Source organism: Physella acuta, unplaced genomic scaffold, assembly GCF_028476545.2.
Source record: "Physella acuta isolate Inbredline_101_S28 unplaced genomic scaffold, ASM2847654v3 ptg001157l, whole genome shotgun sequence".
NCBI lineage: Eukaryota > Metazoa > Mollusca > Gastropoda > Physidae > Physella > Physella acuta.
In genome coordinates this window covers 545,845-570,000 of record NW_026732674.1, presented here as the reverse complement: position 1 = coordinate 570,000, position 24,156 = coordinate 545,845, and the positions used below count along the sequence as shown (strand labels likewise).

Sequence of the window (24,156 nt, the reverse complement as noted above, 5' to 3'; positions counted from 1 at the left end):
GTGGCGTAGGCAAGGGGGGTTAAGGGGAGTTATAACCCCTCCCAAGGACCCATATATATATATATATATATATATATATATATATATATATATATATATATATATATATATATATATATATGATTGTAAACATATGGAAAAATGTTTGAACCCCTCCCATGACCAATTCCTGGCTACGCCACTGATTCCTACATACAGTCAAGTTTAGCCAAGTGTTACACTCCAACACATAAAAGCTCTAAGACAACATTTAAATTTCGGGTGTAAAATAAATTGCTTTACATGGTCCAAAAAATGTCTCCTACTATAGATTTAAACCTCCTTTGGATAAAAAAAAAAGAAAAATATTCTTTTGATTTTATCTTTGTTTTGTCTAGCCTAAAAAAAACAACAGAATCTCTTAGCTCGCCTACAAAATTTAGACCTGCATAGTCTTTGCCTAGATAAAAAAAAACGAATTTTTTTTTTGGCCTTCTGTCTATTTATTTGGATGCAAATTTTGACCAGTCTTTCCAAGTAAAACTTCGCAGCTCGTGCCTGTGCATCGATTTTCCTCTTAGTCTGGAACTTTTCTTTGCCACTTGCCAACTTGACTGGACTCTGACCCCATCCGAATTTTCTCGAATTGGGGATTGGTCACACTTTTTCTCAATAGATGGCTGTCAGGCATTTGCTCGATATCTTGGCGTGAAGGGACGGCTGAACTTGATTCACTAGATGCCTTAAGGGCAGGGATGCATTTTAGTTGAGATGTCTTCACTAGGGGGTACATTATACTCTAGGTGGCTTAGGGCTTAGAGTGGGAAGTATTTTTTTCACATTGAGAAGTGATGCAGTTCGTTGGACAATACGCTAAAAATCGATTATATATATATATATATATATATATATATATATATATATATATATATATATATATATATATATATATATATATATACATATATATATATATATAATACCTTTTTAGCAGATTAGGGATGAATTAAAATTTTGATGTAATAAAAGAAGATTGTATGAAGTAGAGTGCAACCTGTCTGTTACTTGACTTCCGGTTACATAGTCACCATATAGAGCACACGTCCTGTCCAAACTAAAAGAAATAACCCCCTCAATATCCCCTTCTATAAACCATTTATAAACCTATCATCAAACGCCATTTAAGTCCCTATCATAGACTACCATCTAAGCCCCTATCCCCAATAAACCCCCATCACCAAACACCCATAAACCCCATCACCCAAACCATCTATTCCCCTACCATCAAACACCATCTCTGCCGCTATCACCGAACACCATCTACACACCTATCACCAACTGCCATCTATGCCCCTATTACCAAACGCCATCTAAGCCCTTATCCCTAACCACCATCTATACCTCCATCACCAAACACCATCTGAGCCCCTATCACAAAACGCCATATATGCCCCCCCATCACCAAACCACCACCTACACCCCTATCACAAACCACCACCTATACCCCTATCACAAACCACCACCTATACCCCTATCACAAACCGCCACCTATACCCCTATCACAAACCACCACCTATACCCCTATCACAAACCACCACCTATACCCCTATCACAAACCACCACCTATACCCCTTTCACAAACCACCACCTATACCCCTATCACAAACCACCACCTATACCCCTATCACAAACCACCACCTATACCCCTATCACAAACCACCACCTATACCCCTATCACAAACCACCACCTATACCCCTATCACAAACCACCACCTATACCCCTATCACAAACCGCCACCTATACCCCTATCACAAACCACCACCTATACCCCTATCACAAACCACCACCTATACCCCTATCACAAACCACCACCTATACCCCTATCACAAACCGCCACCTATACCCCTATCACAAACCGCCACCTATACCCCTATCACAAACCACCACCTATACCCCTATCACAAACCACCACCTATACCCCTATCACAAACCACCACCTATACCCCTATCACAAACCGCCACCTATACCCCTATGACAAACCACCACCTATACCCCTATCACAAACCACCACCTATACCCCTATCACAAACCGCCACCTATACCCCTATCACAAACCGCCACCTATACCCCTATCACAAACCACCATCTATACCCCTATCACAAACCACCATTCCTTAGGACACCACTTTATTACGAAACGAACCTAACGGGAAAAAAATGTCCTCATTTAATCCAGTCTGAGAATTATTATCCTTCGGCAGTTTTTCAAAGCAATTGATTGATTTTATTTTTTAGTCGTTTTTTTTCTCTATGGATATAGAGCTCTAATAATATATCGTGTTTTCTTTCCCCTTCTAGTAAGGTCTCTAGACCGTCTGTCCTTTTTGTAACTTGGTAATTCGGTTAAAACCTAACTCCTGACATTGAATATAGCCGTCCATTGTTTGCACAACTTTTTTTTCTTTCCAGAATTTTACGGAGGCGGACCTGCCACGACAAGATTTGGTGAGTTCTTCAATAGTTCGTCTAGAATGTTCAGGGCTGACCTTAGGTCAATCTAAGCTAGAATGGTTAGGGCTGACCTTAGGTCAATCTAAGCTAGAATGTTCAGGGCTGACCTTAGGTCAATCTAAGCTAGAATGGTTAGGGCTGACCTTAGGTCAATCTAAACTAGAATGGTTAGGGCTGACTTAAGGGCATTCTGTGCTCGTCTGTTAAGTGCTGATTTTAAGTCAATCGAAACTAGAGTGTTCAGGGCTGACCTTAGGTCAATCTAAACTAGAGTGTTTAGGGCTGACCTTAGGCCAATCTAAACTAGAGTGTTTAGGGCTGACCTTAGGTCAATCTAAACTAGAGTGTTTAGGGCTGACCTTAAGTCAATCTAAACTATAGTGTTTAGGGCTGACCTTAGGTCAATCTAAACTAGAGTGTTTAGGGCTGAACTTAGGTCAATCTAAACTAGAGTGTTGAGGGCTGACCTTAGGTCAATCTAAACGAGTGTTTATGGGCTTTCTATGCTCGTCTGTTCAGTGCTGACTTAAGGTCAATCTAAACTAGAATGGTTAAAGTTAAGGTCAATCTAAACTTGTTTGAGGCTGACCTTAGGTTAATTTTAACTACAATAGTTAATGTAAGTAAACTCCGGATTTAATTGGTCGTATAACCATTTAAGATACCACAAAGTTTACTTGCCCAATGTCAACTAACTTGCCTAATGTTAACTTACTCGTCTTATATTAAGTTACTTGCCCACCAGTGTAAAAAGTCTATTGTTGGTCATCTTCTTATCCCGCCTTAAATGGCTGTAGATCGATCGAGTGTGGAGCTGTGTGTGTTTGTGTGTGTGTGGTTTGTGTGGATGTATGTGTGGATGTATGTGTGGATGTGTGTGTGGATGCGTGTGTGTGTGCGTGTGGATGTATGTGTGGATGTATGTGTGGATGTGTGTGTGTGTGGATGTGTGTGTGGATGCGTGTGTGTGTGTGTGGATGTATGTGTGGATGTGTGTGTGTGGGGATGCGTGTGTGTGTGTGTGCGTGTGGATGTATGTGTGGATGTATGTGTGGATGTGTGTGTGGATGCGTGTGTGTGTGTGTGTGCGTGTGGATGTATGTGTGGATGTATGTGTGGATGTGTGTGTGGATGCGTGTGTGTGTGTGTGGATGTATGTGTGGATGTGTGTGTGTGGGGATGCGTGTGTGTGTGTGTGTGTGCGTGTGGATGTATGTGTGGATGTATGTGTGGATGTGTGTGTGTGTGTGTGTGTGTGGATGTGTGTGTGTGTGTGTGGATGCGTGTGTGTGTGTGTGTGTGGATGCGTGTGTGTGTGTGTGTGTGGATGTGTGTGTGAATGTATGCACACAGTTTTAAGCCCGACAAACCTGGGTTCGAATCACGGCAGTGTCGGATGTATTTCTACACCATAGGGAACTCAAGGACGCTGGGTAGGGGAAGCTATGGTACAATTTTTCCTTCATAAGTTGGGTCAGGAGAAACTAGTAAACTCTACTTCACCTGTTTAGGAGTCAAAGGGAGCAAACGCTGCTACGCTGTTGAGTGATGAATACATACTGCAGTACAAGATACCATATTTTAAGTAACCCGCTTTAAAGTCTAGTGTTTGACTTATGCGGAGAATATGGAAGTTTCAGTAAACATTTACTTCGTTTAAAAAAAACTTCGCCAATAGTGTAATTAAACTTATTTTCACCACTCACAATTTTACTGCATAATTCAACATATTTTTTTAAAGGAGACGTTGTGTGTTTAGGTGTGGGGGGGGGGTGTTGTATGGTAAAAGTGGTATGTCCGTTGGATTATTGTCGCAGTAATGGAGATTTGGTCCTGTGGGATTTCGTCCTAACAACACAGAGCAAAAATTGGATTGAGCAAGACGGTAGGGCTTTCTAGAAGGTGTGGTGGGAGGGGGGAATTGGGCAATACGGCTGGGCTATAAAGAAAAAAAAAATCTTGATATGCAAATCCCCGAGCGTGAACTTTCATTTACTTGTACTACATGTTGATTGTGTGGCGTCACTAGGGGGTGGAGGGGGGCGCAATCCCCTTTTAGGGTTGGACAATATGGAAAATAGAAAAAAATGTAACATAGCAGATCTACTTCGGGACACTGGTTAACATCGTTGGCCATCAGGGGATGGACCTTGTTGTAAGACACAAAATTCACCTGCGTAGCTGCATCAAGGCAACCTTTGGTGCACTCGTGAATTTGAAAAGTTTCCATAATTTTCTCTAGGTTGTTTTATTTCTAAAATTATCTAATTATTGTTAGCTAAATTACTACAAATTAGTACTTAGTAATGGTAACAATAATGCTAATTGAGAAAGCAATATATCGTTCTTCGAGTATAGTTTTGTGATTTATAATATATCTTTACATAGTTATATCGTTTATGGTGCATAATGTTGTAATTGATCCTCCAGTTTTTTCGCCAGTAGCACCAACTAGATAATAATGCTATGGTGATATTGCTAATGTTATTTTGATTTTGATAATGTTATAGTGAAGTTGATGTTATGGTGTTGTTAATAATGTTACTGTGATGTTATAGTTACTCTAATAATGTGATAATGACGATGATAACGTTATATCGATGATAATAATGTTATTTATACCGATATTAATAATGTTGTCATTATGTAAATAATGTTGTCGTGATGTTGATAATGTTGTCGTAATGTTTATAATGTTGTAGTGATATTGATAATGTTGTAGTGATGTTGATAATGTTGTAGTGATGTTTATGTCATCGTGATATCTATAATGTTGTGATGTTGATGATGTTGTCGTGATATTGACAATGTCATCGTGATATTGATAATGTTGTCGAGATGTTGATAATGTTGTCGTGATGTTGATAATGTCATCGTGATATTGATAATGTTGTCGAGATGTTGATAATGCTGTCTTGATGTTGTTAATGTTATCGTGATGTTGTTATAGTTATAATGTTGTAGTGCGGCAAGTCTAGCAACTTCATCCAAACTTTGACTGGTCGTTTTTGCAGCGTATCACAAGAACTAGCCCTGCTTGTTGGTATAAGTAATTAGACGATATTTTTCTTGTTGATTCTACGGATAAGAAATTGTTGGTACAAATAATTAAGGCGATAATGTCCTTGTTTATTTTACAGATAAGAAATTGTATGCAGGGCTGTATCTTTGGGCTGGAAATTTATTATACACGGATAAAAGGTTGGTCAGCATGTTTTATTATGATGGTGTTTTGTGTGGTGTGATGGTGGTGTTATAAGTAAAATAAGCGATGTTATGACTCATGGTGTGGTATGTGAAGCGTTGGTGTTGTGACCGATGATGGTTGATGGCGATGTAGGGGATTATATAATATAGAATCGGTTAGATTATATAAATATGTATACACACACACACACACACATATATATATATATATATATATATATATATATATATATATATATATATATATATATATATATATATATATATATATATATATATATATATATATATATATATATATATGTATGTGTGTGTGTGTATGTTTATACAGATCATATAATAGAGTATACATTGATACATAAACCTTATATATGTATATCTGTATAATCATTTATAGGATATATACTCGATTAGATCATATATATATATATATATATATATATATATATATATATATATATATATATATATATATATATATATATATGTGTGTGTGTGTGTGTGTGTATATGTATATATATATATATATATATATATATATATATATATATATATATATATATATATATATATATATATATATATATACCAAGTTACTTAGGGTCTGCTTTCTGTTTTAAGACCAGATCGGCAGCCTGGAGAAACCCCTACTAGAAATCTCGACGCTCAACTCCACGTCCTTGACCTTAAAATGGAAGGCGAAAATCCTGGAGGACGTCTCCTACAAAGTCATGAAGCGAATCATTGGCATTGACAGCGGCTGGCACGAGCACCTCAACGCCACCTTCCGGACCGACGAGAGAATTGAGTTGCAGAACTTGTGTCCCTACGTGACCTACAAGGTTGGTTGGGGGTGGGGAGGGGGGGGGGGGAGTCTGGGTGTGTTTGGTTAGGAATGTTCCAGTGTGAACGTGGTCAGGTGTTTCGTGTAGGAGACTCATCGTGAATTATTTGCTTTGTTTATTGTATGTGGTATGACTGTGGTGTCCGTGAATATTGTTTATATATATGGTTTATATATAAGATGGGACATAACTATAATTTTCTTGAATTTTTTTTTTTTTTTTTGCATTTTTTATTCGGTATAGCTTTAATTACTGTGAATATGCCTTGTATATAGACAAAATGGAGCATAACTATAATGCTATTGAATATGCTTTACATATTAGATTGGACAACTATAATGTCCTAGAATATATCTTGCATATTGTATAATACATAACTTTAATTACCTTGGTAATGCCTTGGATATGCGTCAAAAAGGAGAATAACCTAAAACATACCTTGTATGTAGTATGGAGTCATGTGAGATGTGTCTATATACAGTGGCGTGTCTATGTACAGTGATGTGTCTATGAACAGTGATATGTCTATGTACAGTGATGTGTCTATATACAGTGATGTGTCTATGTACAGTGATGTGTCTATGTACAGTGATGTGTCTATGTACAGTGATGTGTCTATGTACAGTGATGTGTCTATGTACAGTAATGTGTCTATGTACATTGATGTGTCTATGTACAGTGATGTGTCTATGTACAGTGATGTGTCTATGTACAGTGATGTCTATGTACAGTGATGTCTATGTACAGTGATGTGTGTATGTACAGTGACGTGTCTATGTACAGTGATGTGTCTATGTACAGTGATGTGTCTATGTACAGTGATGTGTCTATGTACAGTGATGTGTCTATGTGCCTTACTGTGTCTACGTCCAGTGCAATGCCACTGTGCCTCCACAAATATGCTCTATGATTACTGTGAAAACACTAATACAATTGCCTAGGGTTATCTGAGCACGATAGCTGATATCATGGCTTTGTATTTTCCTGTATAAAAATTTATAATAAAATCTAATTTATAATAAAAAATATCGGAAATGTTGGCCGCGGTTCCAGAGCTATTTCCCATGCCAATTTGGACGCCAATTAAATTGACAGTAATTTTGTTCAACTACCGGCAGAACCCTTTTATTGGACACAAAGTTACGTCCCCTGCTTAATGCTGACATTGAATCGTGAAATTTGTTTCATTTTTTTTAGGAGATTTTTTTTCAAAATGTCAATGCATATTTTGTTTCGAAACTAATAGTATTTGTTATAGTATATATGCCTAAATATATTGAATCAAGTTAGATTTGGAACAAGTATATTTTTTTTTAAACTGTAGCATTGTCTTAACATTTAGTTTTCTATGTAAATACTATGTAAATATACATGAAGTGGCCGAGTGGTAAAATCGAGTCTTCACCCTTTAAATGTGCTATTGAAACCACCGGATAATTTATCCTTTTCTTCGAAATGACTCGCTACACAGCTGTATATTATTGAGATTGCCTCGTTCTGAGTTTTAAAACTGTTAAGTGTGTCCCCAGCCTCGATCTGAGTTTTTAAACTAGAATGTGTCGGGTGTCTTGAAGTGAGTTTTTAAAATATTGGATTCGTCTGGTGAAAACTTTTTTGTCGGGGAATCGAATCGAAAGATCTTTAAAGCGTTCCTCGCTTGCAGTAAAAAAAAAATAATCTACATTATCTTCTACACAACACTGTAAATTGGCCATCAGATTAAAATTCTCTAATTTTCAAAACGAAATTAGGAAAACAAAAATGGTTTCCCGTTTCGTCGGTTTTTTTCGGCAGAAGTTGTCAGTAGATAAAAGATAACAAACATGCAACGCTTAACATAACATGTTTCAACATCACAATGAAGGGCTAGGTTTTGTTTGAAATTGTTGTTATCGGTCTGACAAAGCCGGAGGTAAAGAAAGTTTTATTCGACTTTTGTGACCCATGAAATTAACTAGCTCAGTGAGGCAATCATAGGATGACAGTATTCTACAAACTGTTTATTTTAGTGCGATCAACGTTCGACCGAGGCCTACAAAATGTTGGCTTTGGAGGTATCTGGATATGATTTGACACTTTTGGATTGGATGCCGTAGTTATACGGAAAATACCAACCTTTTGGATTAGTGGATGCCGAAGTTATACGGAAACGACCGACCTATTTGATTAGTGGATGCCGAAGTTGTCCGGAAACTACCGACCAATCGGATTTCTAAGAAAACAACCGAGCAAGTTACTTAAGTCTGCATTTAGAATTTCCTAAACCAGAAAAATACTGAACACAAGGCACGGGCTATTGATACAAGTGAAAGATGTTAGCGATAAAAAGGATGAACATCAATGCCCCGGAAACCCAGAGTAGAGAGGCTGCTGACGGTTCTGCTGTTGTTATCAACATGTTCTAATGGTGTTGTCGTGTGTGCGGTGGTGGAACTCGCGGCTTTATTTAGATGCAGAGTTTCTTCCAGGCATCTCTTCGGGGGGGCGAAGCCCCCCCGAAAATTTTTTACCGCCCCCCCGAACGAAAAGAAATTTATATAATTTATATAGAAAATATATACTTTTAACAGTGTCCGCCCCCCCCCCCCCGAAGAAAGTTTACCGCCCCCCCCGAAGATTTCAAGTGCCCCCCCGGAGAAAAAAGTCTGGAAGAAACACTGTTTAGATGACATCCAATCTAACGTCTACAAAGATTGGAAATTTAAATCCCTCCCCCGCCATTTTTCTAAGTCTACACACACGTCCATTTTTATATCCCCCCCCCCCCCCACTTACATGTACCCGATACTCAAGACTTTTGTCTCTCCTCTCCTACCCGATTGATTGTGTGGACGTTATAGATGGACGAACCCAAACAAAAAAACCCGTTACAGTTGCTTAAAACGAAAGACAAGTTACCACATAACCCACTGGGTACATTTTCCAGTGCTAAACTAGACGAACCTAAAACTTGTACACACGTGTGTCCATATTGGAGGTTAGTTAGGGGTGGGGGAGGGAAGGGGGTGAAGGGAGTGTTTAGTTTTTTTTTCCCCTTTAAAAACAAATCTTTGATGCGTCGTTTCTAAGCCCCTTCGTCTGTAACAGATCGTTTCTAGTGCACCTAGTTGGCCAGGCTTTATTTATTGTGCTTTTCTTTCAAGAATTAATACACAATCATTCGTGTCCTTAGCTTATTTTTTGTCGTGAGTATATGGACGTATGACAGCGATGCATTGGGGAGCAGTAGCTGTATAAAAAAGTACTTAGTAGGAGATAACAAAGACGGCATCGATGTCGTAAATGTGGGCGTGGTTTGTGTTGTTTAGCCCCTTGAGGCATTTCGTTTTCTTAATATATAGAGTAGGGGGTGAGTGATGTGTAGTGTGGAGAGGGTGGGAGGGGGTGGTCAGGGTTCCGAAATCAACGCAACTGTGTTTATCTACACAACTGAAGGCCCTAAATATACATATTTGCAGTAGTGGAGTTAAATTTTGACTATTTATAAACATCTGGTGTTGACGTGTAGTTAAAAAAATTACAATTTTGTAGTAGTTTTTTTGTATCTTTTACAATTGTGCGTAGTTTTTTTTTTAGTCTTTATTACAATTTAATGATAAGATTTTAGTTCATTTTCAGTGGAGTGATAGTATTTACTATCGTTTTCAATTTGATGATAACTTTTCAAGTATATTTTCCAGTTTAGAGATAACTTTTGAAGTGTTTTTTTTTTCAGTTTAAAGTTCTGGTGCTGCTGACGTCACTACCTGATCACATCCTGTACACGACAGAAACTGCAGAGATCACAACCCAAGCTAACGGAGGTAAGGGAAACTTTTTTGCTGACTCCTAGTTGGGAAAATTTTGTTGCCCGACTTGTATACTTATATTGACGTTGTTGAGATCTGTGGCTTGTACACAATTTTTGTTTGTCTAAGGGTCGCCTAAGTTACGCCACACACCTAGTGGGAAGAGAACTCAGATTTTTGTGACAAGGGGGAGGGGGGGGGGGGAGACACTCAAAAACGTGGCCAAGCCTTTATTTTTAATTTATAATTTAAAAAATCAATTAAGAAATCAATAAATAATAAACCTACTATTCAGAATTGTAGTTGTTTTAGAGCATGTGTTAGGTAACATTTTTTTCGTCTTCATAGAAGGGTTATGATTGGGTTTTTTGTTTGTTGTTACTGTGACAACGTGTGACGATAATGGATAGGGGAAAGGATAGCTAAAATGATGTAGTCATTTATAGGCGCCCCATTTGTTTGCCGCAATATTTTACTGCTTTTTCTGCTTACAAAATGTTTCATGTTTATTCAAGTAAAAATTTCAAGCAAACGTCAAATATCATTTCAATTTTTGTTTTTCGTTGACGAATTCCTAATTAATATTATCTTGTGCAATTTTTCTTACAGTGCCATCAACATCACCAAGAATAACCTCCCTGCTGGCCCCTGCCCCACGGGTCATCTCGCTCACCTGGTCTCCGCCCCCCTTCACTAATGGCAAGCTGCTGAGCTACCGAATTTACGTCCAACCTAGCAATCATTCCAGCCTCAAGCCTACAACCATTGGTCAGTACCGAGTTGCTTTTTCCTCCCGTGGTCAATAACAGTTTCTTTTTCCTCTAGTAATCAATACGAATTTCTCTTTCCTCATCGAGTGAATAGTATGTGTTTATTTATTTCGTCTCTAGTGGTCAGTACTAGTTTCTCTACTTCTTCTAGAAGTCAGTATGTAACTTCTCTTTGCAAGGTCTGAAAGCACTTTCTCTTCTGATAAAGTTTTCACTAATTACTATAATTTAAAACAAAGCAAGCTTGGGATTTCGTTGAATAGATACAACTTCCACAACCCCTCTCGCAGAGGCGTAGCGATCCTTCCCGGCGCCCGGGAACAACCTTTCAATTTTCAATTGCACCCCCCTCCCATATATTTGTTATATTTATAATGCAAAACTGCAGCTAAAATCAGATTTTAATTTGTTTTTCCAACCCATTTTGGCGCCCCCTAAGGTCGTCGCCCGGGGACATATGTACCACCCCGCCCCCTTCCCCCTCTCTCGCTACTCCTCTGCCCTCTCGTGAGGGTGAGTTCACGTACCATCTAACATGATCCTGTTTCACCCTGCCAGAGATCCCAGTGAACGTGACCACCTGGCTCCTGAGCCAACTTCAGCCCTCCCAAAGTTACACCATCTCCGTCTCGGCCTTCAACGCTGAGGGGGAGGGTCCACGTGACAGCCAGAACATCACGACACCAAGCCTGGGAAATTGTGAGTTCTGTTCAGCTTAATTATCCTAGCATCAGCTTACTGCAATATATTCATTTTAGACTGCTGATACTGCTCAAACCTCAACATACCGACATCTTGTTGTTACTGCCCAAACCTCCGCTTACGACATTAGTTTTATTTTTAGACTGCTGACTGTTACTGTGCAAACCTACACTGACATTTGTTTTATTTTTAGACTGCTGTTACTGCCCAAACCTCCACCTACGACAATAGTTTCATTTTTAGACTGCTGACTGTTACTACCCAAACCTCCACTGACGACATAAGTTTTATCTTTAGACTGCTGGACTACCCAAACCTCCACTGACGATATTAGTTTTATTTTTAGATTGCTGTTACTGCCCAAACCTCCACCTACGACAATAGTTTCATTTTTAGACTGCTGACTGTTACTACCCAAACCTCCACTGACGACATAAGTTTTATTTTTAGACTGCTGGACTACCCAAACCTCCACTGACGATATTAGTTTTATTTTTAGACTGCTGTTACTACTAAAGCCTCCACTGACGACATAAGTTTTATTTTTAGACTGCTCAAGCCTCCACTGACGACATTAGTTTTATCTTTAGACTGCTCAAACCTCCACTAACGGCTTCAGCTAAAAGAGTGCTGCCACTGCCGTGTCAGAACTCTCGTTATCTTAGCGTGGCGAGAGTCGTAACCCGCCCACGTGTCAGGAATACTGACTTATCACATGTTAGGGTTAAGGTTAGGTTTTAGGTAAAATGTCTACCAGAGTAAGCTTCAGCTGGGTAATTTTTTTTAAACTATAGAAATATGATGAGTCCGACTAAATGGAATCTAAACCAACATATTCGGACGTCAAAGTCTAAGGCACCCTCCCCCCCTAGGCGAGTGTTTGTCGCTGCACTACACGTGCGTGCGTTATGCCAGAGGTTTCAATCAAGCGGGGTCGACCATGTACTCACCCTAAACTGACACATAGATAGCCTAATGTTCTTTTTTTATATTAAAAAAAACGTTGCATCTTAGCCAGTGGATGATAGCGGGGGTGTTGAGTACAATCCGGAAAACATCTATTTCTAGCCTATATTATAAATACATGGTTTCAATTATGTATATTTACCTCAACATGTCTTGCGACAATAAGCCTGTCAATAATAAACCAACTAAAAATTTGACGATAAGTCTCAGGTTTTTCACAACCAAGTTAGTAAATGCTAATACATTAGACCGTCGGCGTAGCTCTGAATTCAACAGCCTAGAGTGGAATCACGATTTAGCCGTCTCTAACATGTATAGATAACCTAACCTTCCACCCAGGGCAAGACGGCCTGGACATGATGGTATGATTAATTCGAATTATTTTTCCCGTTATACTTTATATGGCCAGTATTAAGGGAGGGTCGAGATTTGAAAGGGGAGGGCCGCGTAACGTCATTTATGAAATCGGTCTAACAAGTACTTAAAGTGTACAGCATTGTTTATGAACGCTTATGCTACTGTAGATGTCATGTTGGGGGGTGCTGGATATCATGTTGGTCCAGCTGCTATTGTGGCGTAACTGTCGTGTTAGCCTTTCTGTTGTGTTGGATGGCCTACCTATCGTGTTGGCCTTGTAGCTATCACGTTGGCCTTGCTGCTGGTGGCCTAAATGTCTTATTAGCCTAGCTGTCATGTTGGCCCAGCTCATATGCGTAGCGACCCCTCCGGGCGCCCGGGGACAAACTTTCAATTTGGCACCCCCCCCCTCCCCCCAATATATTTTGTATATTTATAATTCAAAATAGCAGCTAAAATTAGCTTATTTTGACGCTCCTAGGATCGGTGTCCGGGGGCATTTGTACCCCCCTCGCCCCCCCCCCCCCCCATCGCTACGCCTCTGGCCCAGCTGTCATGATGCCCATGCTGGCATTGTGGCCTAGCTGTCATGTTATTTTGTTATCCTTACTTCCAATGTGGCCAATCTGCCGTAGTCATGTGAACCGACGCGCTGATTAAAGACTATGTCGGTGGGCCAGAAAAAATGTTTCTTCGCACGCCACTATTTGTTTAATGGAAAATGTCAGAAGAAACTTGATAACGTCTCTTTTTTTTAATGTGTTCCTATCATGGATGGTTGCTTGGTGGTGACCGGAGTAGGTTTACTAATGTCTGTGTTTTTGCTTGCTTGCGTGTGAGTTTATATATGAAAATAAGGCCAGATCAAGTTAAGAAAAGTTGTGGCGGGAAATGATGGACACAAAATTATGGTCCTATTAATTGTGGGATATAAGAATATATCTTACGTGAAAATGAGATGAATATATCGTGTCAGCTTTAATTACGCGCTTGAGTTCAAGATAATCAAATATCTTTTTTTTTTAAATCAAATTTTTTACAGATTCAAATTTCTTCTGTAGAATCAATCGTCTAACGTCAAACCAAATCTGTGTAAAGGATTTGTTTTAAAATAATTTCCCTTTCAATATTTTTTTTAACCCCGTCTAGTGTCTGAGCATGAGACGCCATATTTAATCCTGGGATCTGGGAATAAAGTCATCAAAAAAAATTTGCTGGAAATCAAATCTGACTGGGAATATTGCATCGGGTCTATAAACGGAACTATTAAAGGTGAGTACTTTAAAATAAGATTGGACACGCTCATACAGACTCATATACGCATACAAATGCATAAATACACACAAACACATACATATGTATACACACATATCTACAGAGACACACACATACGCACACATATATATACATAGGCATATATGTACAAATATAGGCCTATATATACATTATGCATACGCACATACACTCACACATATAAAAGCACGGACACATATATGCACACGCACTAAACGTGATAAACATGCCTTCGATTGAGGTCCCTAATACAGCTCCCTGATTCTTATCAAATTCACGATCTCTGATTAGGGCAGATCTCTCTCTGATTAGGGCAGATTTCTGATTAGGGCAGATCTCTGATTAGGGCAGATCTCTGATTAGGCAGATTTCTGATTAGGGCAGATCTCTGATTAGGGCAGATCTCTGATTAGGGCAGATCTTTGACTGGTGCAGATCTTTGACTGGGACAGATCTTTGACTATTTTAGTCAGAGCTTTGGTAATTTGATGCTCTAATTATCTGAAGAAATCTTTGACCACATCTGCCTAGTCCCTGGCTATCCAGATTTAAAAAAAAAAAGTTTTTACACTGATTTCCGGCTATAGCCAATTGTTTCGTTCACTTTGCCAGATCTTTCATTATTTGAATATCATTTCATTAGGATCTCTGACTATTCAAGATTTTTTTAATGTTAAACTATACTATAGAGTGAGTAGTATAGAGACACGACATATCCGGTTCAGTGTCTCTAGCGGATACACGATTCGAGTAGAGTCAATGAAACAATAGACTTTAACCGGTATAAAATATATAAAAATCTATTCTTCGTGTAGAAAGCTACTTTAAAATTGAAAACACATACCAGAAGCGATAAGATAAATGCTTTAAAATTATGATTAGTTAAAATTAATTAGCCATAATCAAGAAAAAAAAAAACAGTTCTAACGTCTACTCCAGCAGTTTACAATCCGCTTAAAACGCAGACAAGTTTAGTGCTAAAGAATAGCGCGGGCTAATGCAAGTCGCGAATTGTAAAGCATCACTTCTATTTTAATGCGAAGCTTTGACTATATCGTGTAAATCAGGGAGTTTGAACTCCAAGAGGAGATTCTGTTTTTTTTTTTTTTAAGTGAATCACTGTTCCATTGGGACAATTAGATTTCAGACAATCGCCATTTTCAGGCTAATTGTCCATTCGGACAATTTGTTTTCTGACATTTGTCCCAGTTGAGCATACGGCTCTTTAGCAGACGACCTTCGGGCAAGTGTCTTTTGGGCATTGTCGTAGACCGATTCGCAGATGCCATATTAGTATTAGTATATTACCCCATTTTACTCGCTCCCTAAACCCTATAATTTACCTTTTTAAAACAAAATAGGTGAATTGATGAGATGGTGGCTTTTTGTGTTGGTTATGTTGACGGTGTAAGGCAAACAGATACAACATAATCGAACCAGACCCAGGTGCCAGAACTCGTCTGTACATGCACCAACAAATATTAAAGTTAAGAAGATCTTGTCATTAAAACTGTTTCACAGATTCTACTCTAGAAGCTGTAAAAAAATTATTTTAGCCAAAATGCTCCTAGCCACGCACTTTTTTTTTGCCAATTTATTCAACCTTTCCTAAGTACGTCGTCTGTTTATCTAACCCCCCCCCCTTCCCGCCCCTCCTATATTGACTATTTGTTTAGGCCCCGTCCTTAATATATTTAGCTATTGTCTGGTCTCATCTCGATAACATAACAATAGTACATCGCTTATTTGATACCCCCCCCCTTAACAGTACATCGGCTATTTGATACCCCCCCCCCTTAACAGTACGTCGGCTATTTGATACCCCCCCCCCCCCTTAACAGTACATCGGCTATTTGTCCAGCCGCTCCAACCCCCTCATTTAATACACTGGCTATTCGTCTAGTGCCCACTTTAAACTGTGGCTGCACTAATTTTTCAATCAAGATTCCGATTACACGGACAAGGCACTGGGCGAACAATACACAATTAAGCGAAAAGGGGTTAAGTTATTAATCGAAAAATTATGCAGATTACATGCGTCATGTACACTGACCACGTTTTAACATAACATCAGAATGCTGGCCTTGACCACGCGGAAATCTTGGAATAAATTCACACTAAAATAAAAATAAAAACGCAATCTTTCTTATTAATGTTTGACCAGATTTGGCGAGAAAATATTGATAATTCATGGTAATATAAAAATCAGTATTCGCTTAACATTGGAGGATTGGAAAGGGTAAGGGAGAATGACAGGTTCGCAGGAACGAGCCCTTCGTAATTTTAAAATATGACTTATACTTATAAAATATAACTGTAACGTATAAAAATGTATAAAAATGCATTGGTATATCATATTTATATTATTCACTGCTACCATCTTTCTTACTATGCATTGGTATATCATATTTATATTATTCACTGCTACCATCTTTCTTGCTATACCCCACGCAAGCGTAACCCACCCATGCCTCCAAAATGGCATAAAAGAGAATTTCATGACCCTAAGCAGCTATGAAGCACATATGATTCATGATGTGTTCTTCCAGCCTTCTTTGTCTTATCAATTCGCACTGTGGTGCAAGAGTGTATTGTTGTTGTGTGTTCAAGAACGGATCGCGGGGCGTTGGTCGAGTTCAAAGGTTACCCCGCCTTAGTCATTCTTCGTTGAGACTAGGGCCATGTGACCCAGCGTAGAAAACGTGTTTACAGGTCATCTTCGTCGAATATCTACCGAAGGGAGTCGTGGTTTCTAATCCAGCTGCGCTCTGCTGTTCATTCTTCGTCTTAATTATTTATCTATATTTATCTACTCTACGTGTCTTATTTTCAGCGCTGAGGTTAAATACGAAAACTGTATGCTATCATTTAATTGTCAAAACAATGCCATATGCCACATGTCCATGTTTTGGCTACCTCCAGATTTTGTTGAACAGGTTGTTTAACTCTACAGGAAACAGGCAGCGAAACCAAAATAATATATTTTTATTTAATTTAAATTTGGGTCTCATTTTACTAAAGTTGTTGCCACATTGTACTCTTTCGTAATGTTCACTTCCGCCTTTCATCAGGTGTTCATTCAAACTTCAAACTTGATGTCTACTATCGTTCCAATAATTGTCCACTAAAATATTCATCAAATCAGCATTTCAAAATTCTAACTTGACACTTTTCTTTTTCTATAAACCAAGGAGTCGAGATTTATCTTATTAGTAACGGCGAGGTCAAAGGTAATGACTGTCATTGCATTTTGATGTTGTTTTGACCTTTGAACCCTATTGTTTGTAGTGCCACTAAAATTTTGAGTTTTTCATTTTTGCCTGGTTGATTTGGTCAGGTTTCTGACGAACTATTTGTCTCTTTAATTTTATGTACAGAACAAAAAATAACCAAACTGGAAAGTGATTTCTGTTGTATTATTTTTTTAAAAACCAACTGTTGTATGCCAATCTCTGATTGACCGATCATGTGACTGATTGTCAATTTTAATAAGTTAAGGGCGTGCAGACTTAGGATATTGGCAGACAAAAATATGTTTATAATTTATATATTGTTGAATGTACCGAAATTTAGTTGGAAATTTTGTAAATCTTTTTTTTTTTTACATTTGACTTGCATGATAGTCACTTTAATTATTTTATTATTTTATTTTTTATTTTATTTAAAAACTTAAATCATTAATAATCAATATTCAATCAATCAGCTTAAATAATCAACATGTCCCTTATAAAATAAAATAATAATTAATTTCATTTTTAAGCTTTCACTACACACAGTATTTTATTACATTTAGTTAGGCTCAAATAGATCTAGATTAGATCTATTTCTTATCACCGCTACATTAATTTGCATACCTTCTTTTACTATTTAGTGTGAACTGTCTAGTTTCTTACCAATACCTAACGATGCTGTCAATTCCCTAAGCTATCCTTTAACTGTTCAATTTTAGCTGGCTATTGTGTCCATTTTCTCTTTAAAAATTGTTTTGTGTTTTGGGAACTATAGTTACAGTTTTGTAAAATTCAGATCTATAGCTGTGTGGGCTTCTGTATAACTGTATGTAGTGAAGTACACAAAAAAAAAGAAAACCAAAAAAGAAAAAAAAAGTTTTTGCATGTTTGTTTCTTGTCAACAAGGTTGCCTCCCTTCAGAAACTTAGTTAACCGTTTCTTTGGAAATAACTTAACAAATGTTAAAATAAACCACAAAATAGTTGTCAGAATTTTTTTTTCAGAAGTTACAAATCATTTGTGACTTGGCAAATAAATTACGTAACATTTACTGACATTTAAGTTACATAACATTTCCTAGACAGATAAATTACATAACATTTTCTACTTGACATGTGTGTTTTTTTTATTTTGTACACTGAGGTCATTTAGCGTAGCTAGACTTGACATTCAAGTTTTATAGCATTTGTATAACTTTTAGCAGTAATATATATTTAGTTTAAGTCACTCTTGCTGTCATTTATTTTTTTTACAGATCTCTTGTTTCATTATCAGGTTAAAAATTGTTATTGTGTATTCATTTTTACTTTCACTTTTTTCTCTGTCACCTAGATATTTTTTTATAACAGAATTAACTTTGACCTTTTAAAACAGATATAGCCGTGCATGTGTCCCAAAATCTCCTGCTAGTTTCTGACAGCGCAGGAACTGTAACTCTGGTAAACTTGACCAGCGAAACAAACAGAACTAATCACTATCCAAGCATCCCAGCCCCAGGGGCCATCACTCTGGATTGGTTGTCTGACAGAGTCTATGTTGCCAGTGAGGATAAGGTACAGAGCTATTATGTATATGTGTTTCATTGATTCTTTTTAAAAGTATCATAGGGTGATAGATATTTGCTTGGGTGGCTTTTGTTATGGTGAAGCAGAGCTTTCTAAAGGCATCAAGAAAATACTTTTAATATATTTTTATAACTGTAATGAAGTTACTTGACAGATTATAACTTGATGTTTGTACTTGCATCATTACATTTACATCCACATCAGAATAAAATCCTGATACAATTAGGTGTGACTTAGTGTCATTGCTTCAACAGAATGCATACTGAACTAGAATTTGTACTAGTATATAACAAAGCAGGTTTATATAATGTATTGCTCTATAGCTGTATCCTAGGACCTAGTTCTGCCATTTTATGAACCTTAATCTTGTACAGTCCTACAGAAGCAGGACATTAACCCCCTTTACATTACCCTTCTCCTGTCTAAAAAAACTAGTCAATAAGTAAGTGACCCTATACCTAATAGTGATAGAGTTAGGATTAGGGATAGGTTTGTGGATTGGGGATATTACCTGTGAAGTGGGGGGGGGGGGGTAATTGAGAGGGTAATGTCCTAGACCCAAGGCTTACATCATGATCTATTTTAAAATCTATATTGACAAATAAATAGAAGTACATGCCATAGCTTTGTAGTGGTATAAACAAGTACATTGTAGTAGTATATCACGATCTCATCCAGCAGGTTGTGAACTAGTACCTTGTTGCGCAGTGTTACATTTTTATGTTATATTGCAGTGAGTGCTGTTGATGTGTAATTTGTATCTTATATTGTGTTTCATCTGTTTCATTTTTTTTCTCTTGATGCTTGTAGATCTACAGTTGTCCGCTGTTTAAAGATCTGTGTTTTGTGGTCATCCAAGGATTGGTCAGTACTGCTGTAGACATCAAGGTGGACCCAGTGAATGGGTAAGCTTTCAGCTTTGTCTGTCTTGTCTATAAACTCTCATCTGTCACCCTTCACTTTATTTTCTTATGCTGTTTTAATCACCCCCCCCCTCTCTTTCTCTCTCTCTCTCTCAGCTGTCTTAATCTTGTCAGTCTCTCTCTCAGCTGTCTAATTCATATCTATTCCACACTCACTCTGTGAGTTATCTCAACTTCATTTCTTCCCCATATAGCTCTCATTTATCACAAGCATTTCACATTCTTTAATTTTTAATATTAATAAGCCTACTTTTAATAGTGACCCCTCTCATTACTAACATCAATGAAAGCCTCCATTTAATGAGCCTTAACACTGATCTTCTAATTACTGAACCTCAACACTGAACCTCTAATTACTGAACCTCAACACTGAACCTCTAATTACTGAACCTCAACACTGACCTTCTTTTTGTTGACCCTCTAATTACTGAACCTCAACACTGACCCTCTAATTACTGAACCTCAACACTGACCTTATTGTTGGCCCTCTAATTACTGAGCCAATTTAACTTTTCCAGGTTCTTCTACCTGATCATAGTCGGCCAAGGCCTGTACAGGTTTAACTTAAGTGACCTGCAAGGCAGTCACATGACTTTTCGCCAGCCTCTGTCATTGGACAGAGCCAAGTTTGTGCTTTCTGTCAATGACCTCTACACCTACATCATTGACATCAGCAATGTCCACTTGTATGTGGTCAACAATGGTAAAATGATGAGTACATTCTTGGATGGTTCCAACAAGCAAGTAGTGAGGGAGAAGATTGTTGCCTCCAAATTCCATAACGTCACTAGCATGGTTATTTTCAACCAGGTAATCTATGAAACTAGGTTGGCCATTTTCAACCAACTTATTATCTATTTATTCTATGAACACTGGTTTTTGCAATTTATTTTCATTTAGTTTCAAGTTTGTTTTTAAGAAGTATTATTCTTAGTGAGCAGTTTGGAGTTATGTGGAAAAATTTAGATATATATCTACACATGTAAATGTTAGGGGGTAAGGTTGAAAATTTCTTGCTTAGAAGTCACACAAAAAAAGATATTAATAAATTTAATTTTTGGCAGACATTTATATGGACCAACCAAACAAAAATGTTTTATGAAGAGAGCAAGGATCCTAGCAAGGTCTACTATCACAATGAACTCCTTTGCTTTGGGCCTCCATTTGCTGGTATCAATGTCTTCCACCCAAGTGCCCAACCAACACCAGGTAAATGTTCAATTATCTTCTCCACAGCTTCTTACATTTGCTGCATTTTATCAGCAAAGAGATTCAGTGCAGTTTAGAGTCATTGGTTTATGTTTATCTTTGGACTAATATTAAGAGGGTTGAAATTAAATATATTTGTGTTCAAGCAACATATATTTACCTTTTTAAAAAGTATTTTGACTGATTGTTGAAATATTAACCCTTTACTGTCTGGAGCTATCATTCTGTGAAATTTTTGTATTCACAGTTCCTTCTAGTGCTCCTGACAACCTAGAGGCTTTATTTTCGATGAATCGTGTTGTCATTAGATGGAATCCTCCACCACTACTTCAGTATCAAGGTATACAGTAAATATTTTTTAAATGCCTTTTTGTTGTTAATTTTGCAAGTTTATCCTGCTCCCCACTTCCACACAGAATTATGAACATAAAATGCATTACCTGATTCAACTTTTTGTAATTACTGTTAAATTCAAGTAAGTTTTAATATTTAAATGATCAAACTTGACTTTTTGTATAAAACCAGGTTCAGGAGCATGGTCCAACTGGACATATGAAGTTGATATCCTTAAAAAAGGGGAGAAAACTGGCCGACCATATAATGTAACACAGCAGGAGCTGATTGTTGACAACTTGCAGCCAAACTCTGAGTACAGTATCAGAGTGAGGGCAAAGACACAGAAGACAGATGGACCCTGGTCTCAAATTTTTGTTGGCACTACCCTTTTAAAAGGTTGGCACATTTTTTTCACTCTATGGTCATAGTTATTTTCTTGTTATAATATTTAGATTTAGATTTTATGGAATATATTTTTTATAAAGTATTTTATTTAGTTTTTATTTGCTAAAAGAGTAATTAATTATTTAAATATAAAATGAGTTAATACTCAGTCACAATATTTATTATTACCTCTTAAAGTCATCCAGTTAATTGTCTATGAAGCTTAAGATTTAGAGATTACAAAATTCAAGCTGATTTAATTGAACATGGAAATAATACTGAAATAAATCACAAAAGTAAATCCTTCTGTTTGTTTGAGGTATTTTCAGTGTCTGACTTGTTTCTTTATTTTTAGATGACCTCACTGTCTTGTTGGGGATAGCAGATGGCAAAATTCTTCAAAACAATTTAACTGACAGTTCTGAAAAAGCTATTGTTAACTTTTTATCTAAACCCATTGGTAAATCCAGACATTTTTTTACTAAAACAAAATAAGTGACTGTTTTAAGTTCATTATTTTATCCTTAGAACAATTTGAATTAATTAATTAATAATGATATAGCTTAAGTCCAATTACACATTTTTATGCATAATATTTTTTTTAAATTGATTCATATGCTGCGATAAACATTTAATTAATGTGACATTTTTTTCTGGTCCAGATATCATATGGTACAATGATATCATATTATGGGTAACAGACAAAGGCAACTTGTCATTCTACAATCAGACCAGCAAGCAAAAGCGTAGCGTAAAAGACAGTATCACAGCATTCTGCACGGCCTATGACTGGCTAGGCAACAAAGTTTACTGGTCAGATCCAAGACAAATTGCTGTAATTCTATTTCTTTGTTACTTCTGTATCATAGTTAATCTAATAGGATTATTTTTGTTACTTAAATGAGACAAAAAAAACAGTTTAGAGTTAGGGTACTGGTAATGTCTAAAAAATATGTTTAGGTTATGGATTATTATTAAAGATTGCAGTTACATGTATTAAAGAGCATGTGTATTTTCTCTGAGTAGAATGTAAACAAAGTTCCCTCTTTTCCATAGTGTTTAAATAATTAACACAGATTTTTTTCACTAGATACATAGAGGTATAAGAGAAATTTGTATTTAATGTTGGTCTTACTACACAAGTTAATGTATCAATGAAGAAAGTGTTGAAATTGACAAAGTCCATGTTACATAAATTTACAGATCTACCGCTCTGACCTGAATGGTATTAACATTGAACTAGTCCGCCGCACAGCTGCTCGTGATCTGGCCATTGATGCAATAGCAGGGAGGCTGTACTGGGCCACAATGCACTCTGTTGAATCTTCATACCTAAATGGTGATGACCACAAGGAATTATTTACGCTGCCGTATTTTGGTGGACGAAATGTGGTCAGTTTGACCTTAGATGACAACTCCGGAAAGGTAACATTAAAATATTATTAGAGCTTCTTAATTTAACATATTCCTGTGCATTTTATTTCTAGGACTCTTTTTATCTAATTAAAGTATTTGGCAATCTAACCAGCTGTCTTATTTGTATTCATCAGAGTTATCTAAATAAAAATTACCCATCCTTAGGTCTACTGGTATGTTAAAGGCTATGACATGCAGAGTATTTATAGGACACAGTTAAATGTGTCAGCAGGAGTTGAAAAAATTGGAGATTTCAGAAGCATTTCAAGGTATTTATTTTTATCCTATTTTTATTTCATTTTATTGAATGTATATTATATTTTCAATTGCTTCAAAACATATTCTTTGTTTCAGCACATCTGGCCTGCAATACTTTTCAAATCGTTTATTTTGGCTGTCAGAAAAGAACTCTTTAATGGTCGGAGATGTCAACTGTAATTTTTCTTCAACTGTCAGTCTCAAGGAAAACATCACATCTTTTACCATAATAAATAGAACAACAGGTTTGTTGAAATATATTTAAAAAAATAGTTTTCGTGTTCATCCATGAAACAAAACATAAGTTGCAGAATGCAATATTTTTATTTTGATTATATTAATTCTTACGGCGTTGTAGACGAATAGAGCATGTGATTGCTAATGCAAAGGTCCCTAGTTTTAATCTGGATTCAAG

At 37.1% G+C, this 24,156-nt stretch overlaps 1 protein-coding gene across 4 annotated transcripts in view; it reads left to right on the top strand.

The window, feature by feature from the left end:
• The window catches only part of LOC131956524 (proto-oncogene tyrosine-protein kinase ROS), a 68,456-nt gene that overhangs the window by 28,010 nt on the left and 16,290 nt on the right, over positions 1-24,156 (top strand). For 3 of the 4 annotated variants that reach the window (XM_059321021.1, XM_059321018.1, XM_059321022.1), the window contains 19 exons: positions 2,451-2,486; positions 5,633-5,693; positions 6,321-6,541; positions 10,260-10,347; positions 10,942-11,100; positions 11,661-11,801; positions 14,277-14,399; positions 17,612-17,650; positions 19,025-19,203; positions 20,026-20,120; positions 20,657-20,948; positions 21,203-21,347; positions 21,595-21,687; positions 21,873-22,079; positions 22,423-22,527; positions 22,730-22,902; positions 23,271-23,492; positions 23,649-23,752; positions 23,838-23,986. In XM_059321021.1, coding sequence (XP_059177004.1) covers positions 2,451-2,486; positions 5,633-5,693; positions 6,321-6,541; positions 10,260-10,347; positions 10,942-11,100; positions 11,661-11,801; positions 14,277-14,399; positions 17,612-17,650; positions 19,025-19,203; positions 20,026-20,120; positions 20,657-20,948; positions 21,203-21,347; positions 21,595-21,687; positions 21,873-22,079; positions 22,423-22,527; positions 22,730-22,902; positions 23,271-23,492; positions 23,649-23,752; positions 23,838-23,986 — 2,632 coding nt within the window. The remainder of the gene's footprint in view (positions 1-2,450; positions 2,487-5,632; positions 5,694-6,320; positions 6,542-10,259; positions 10,348-10,941; positions 11,101-11,660; positions 11,802-14,276; positions 14,400-17,611; positions 17,651-19,024; positions 19,204-20,025; positions 20,121-20,656; positions 20,949-21,202; positions 21,348-21,594; positions 21,688-21,872; positions 22,080-22,422; positions 22,528-22,729; positions 22,903-23,270; positions 23,493-23,648; positions 23,753-23,837; positions 23,987-24,156) is intronic. The other variant, XM_059321019.1, reaches the window with a different exon arrangement.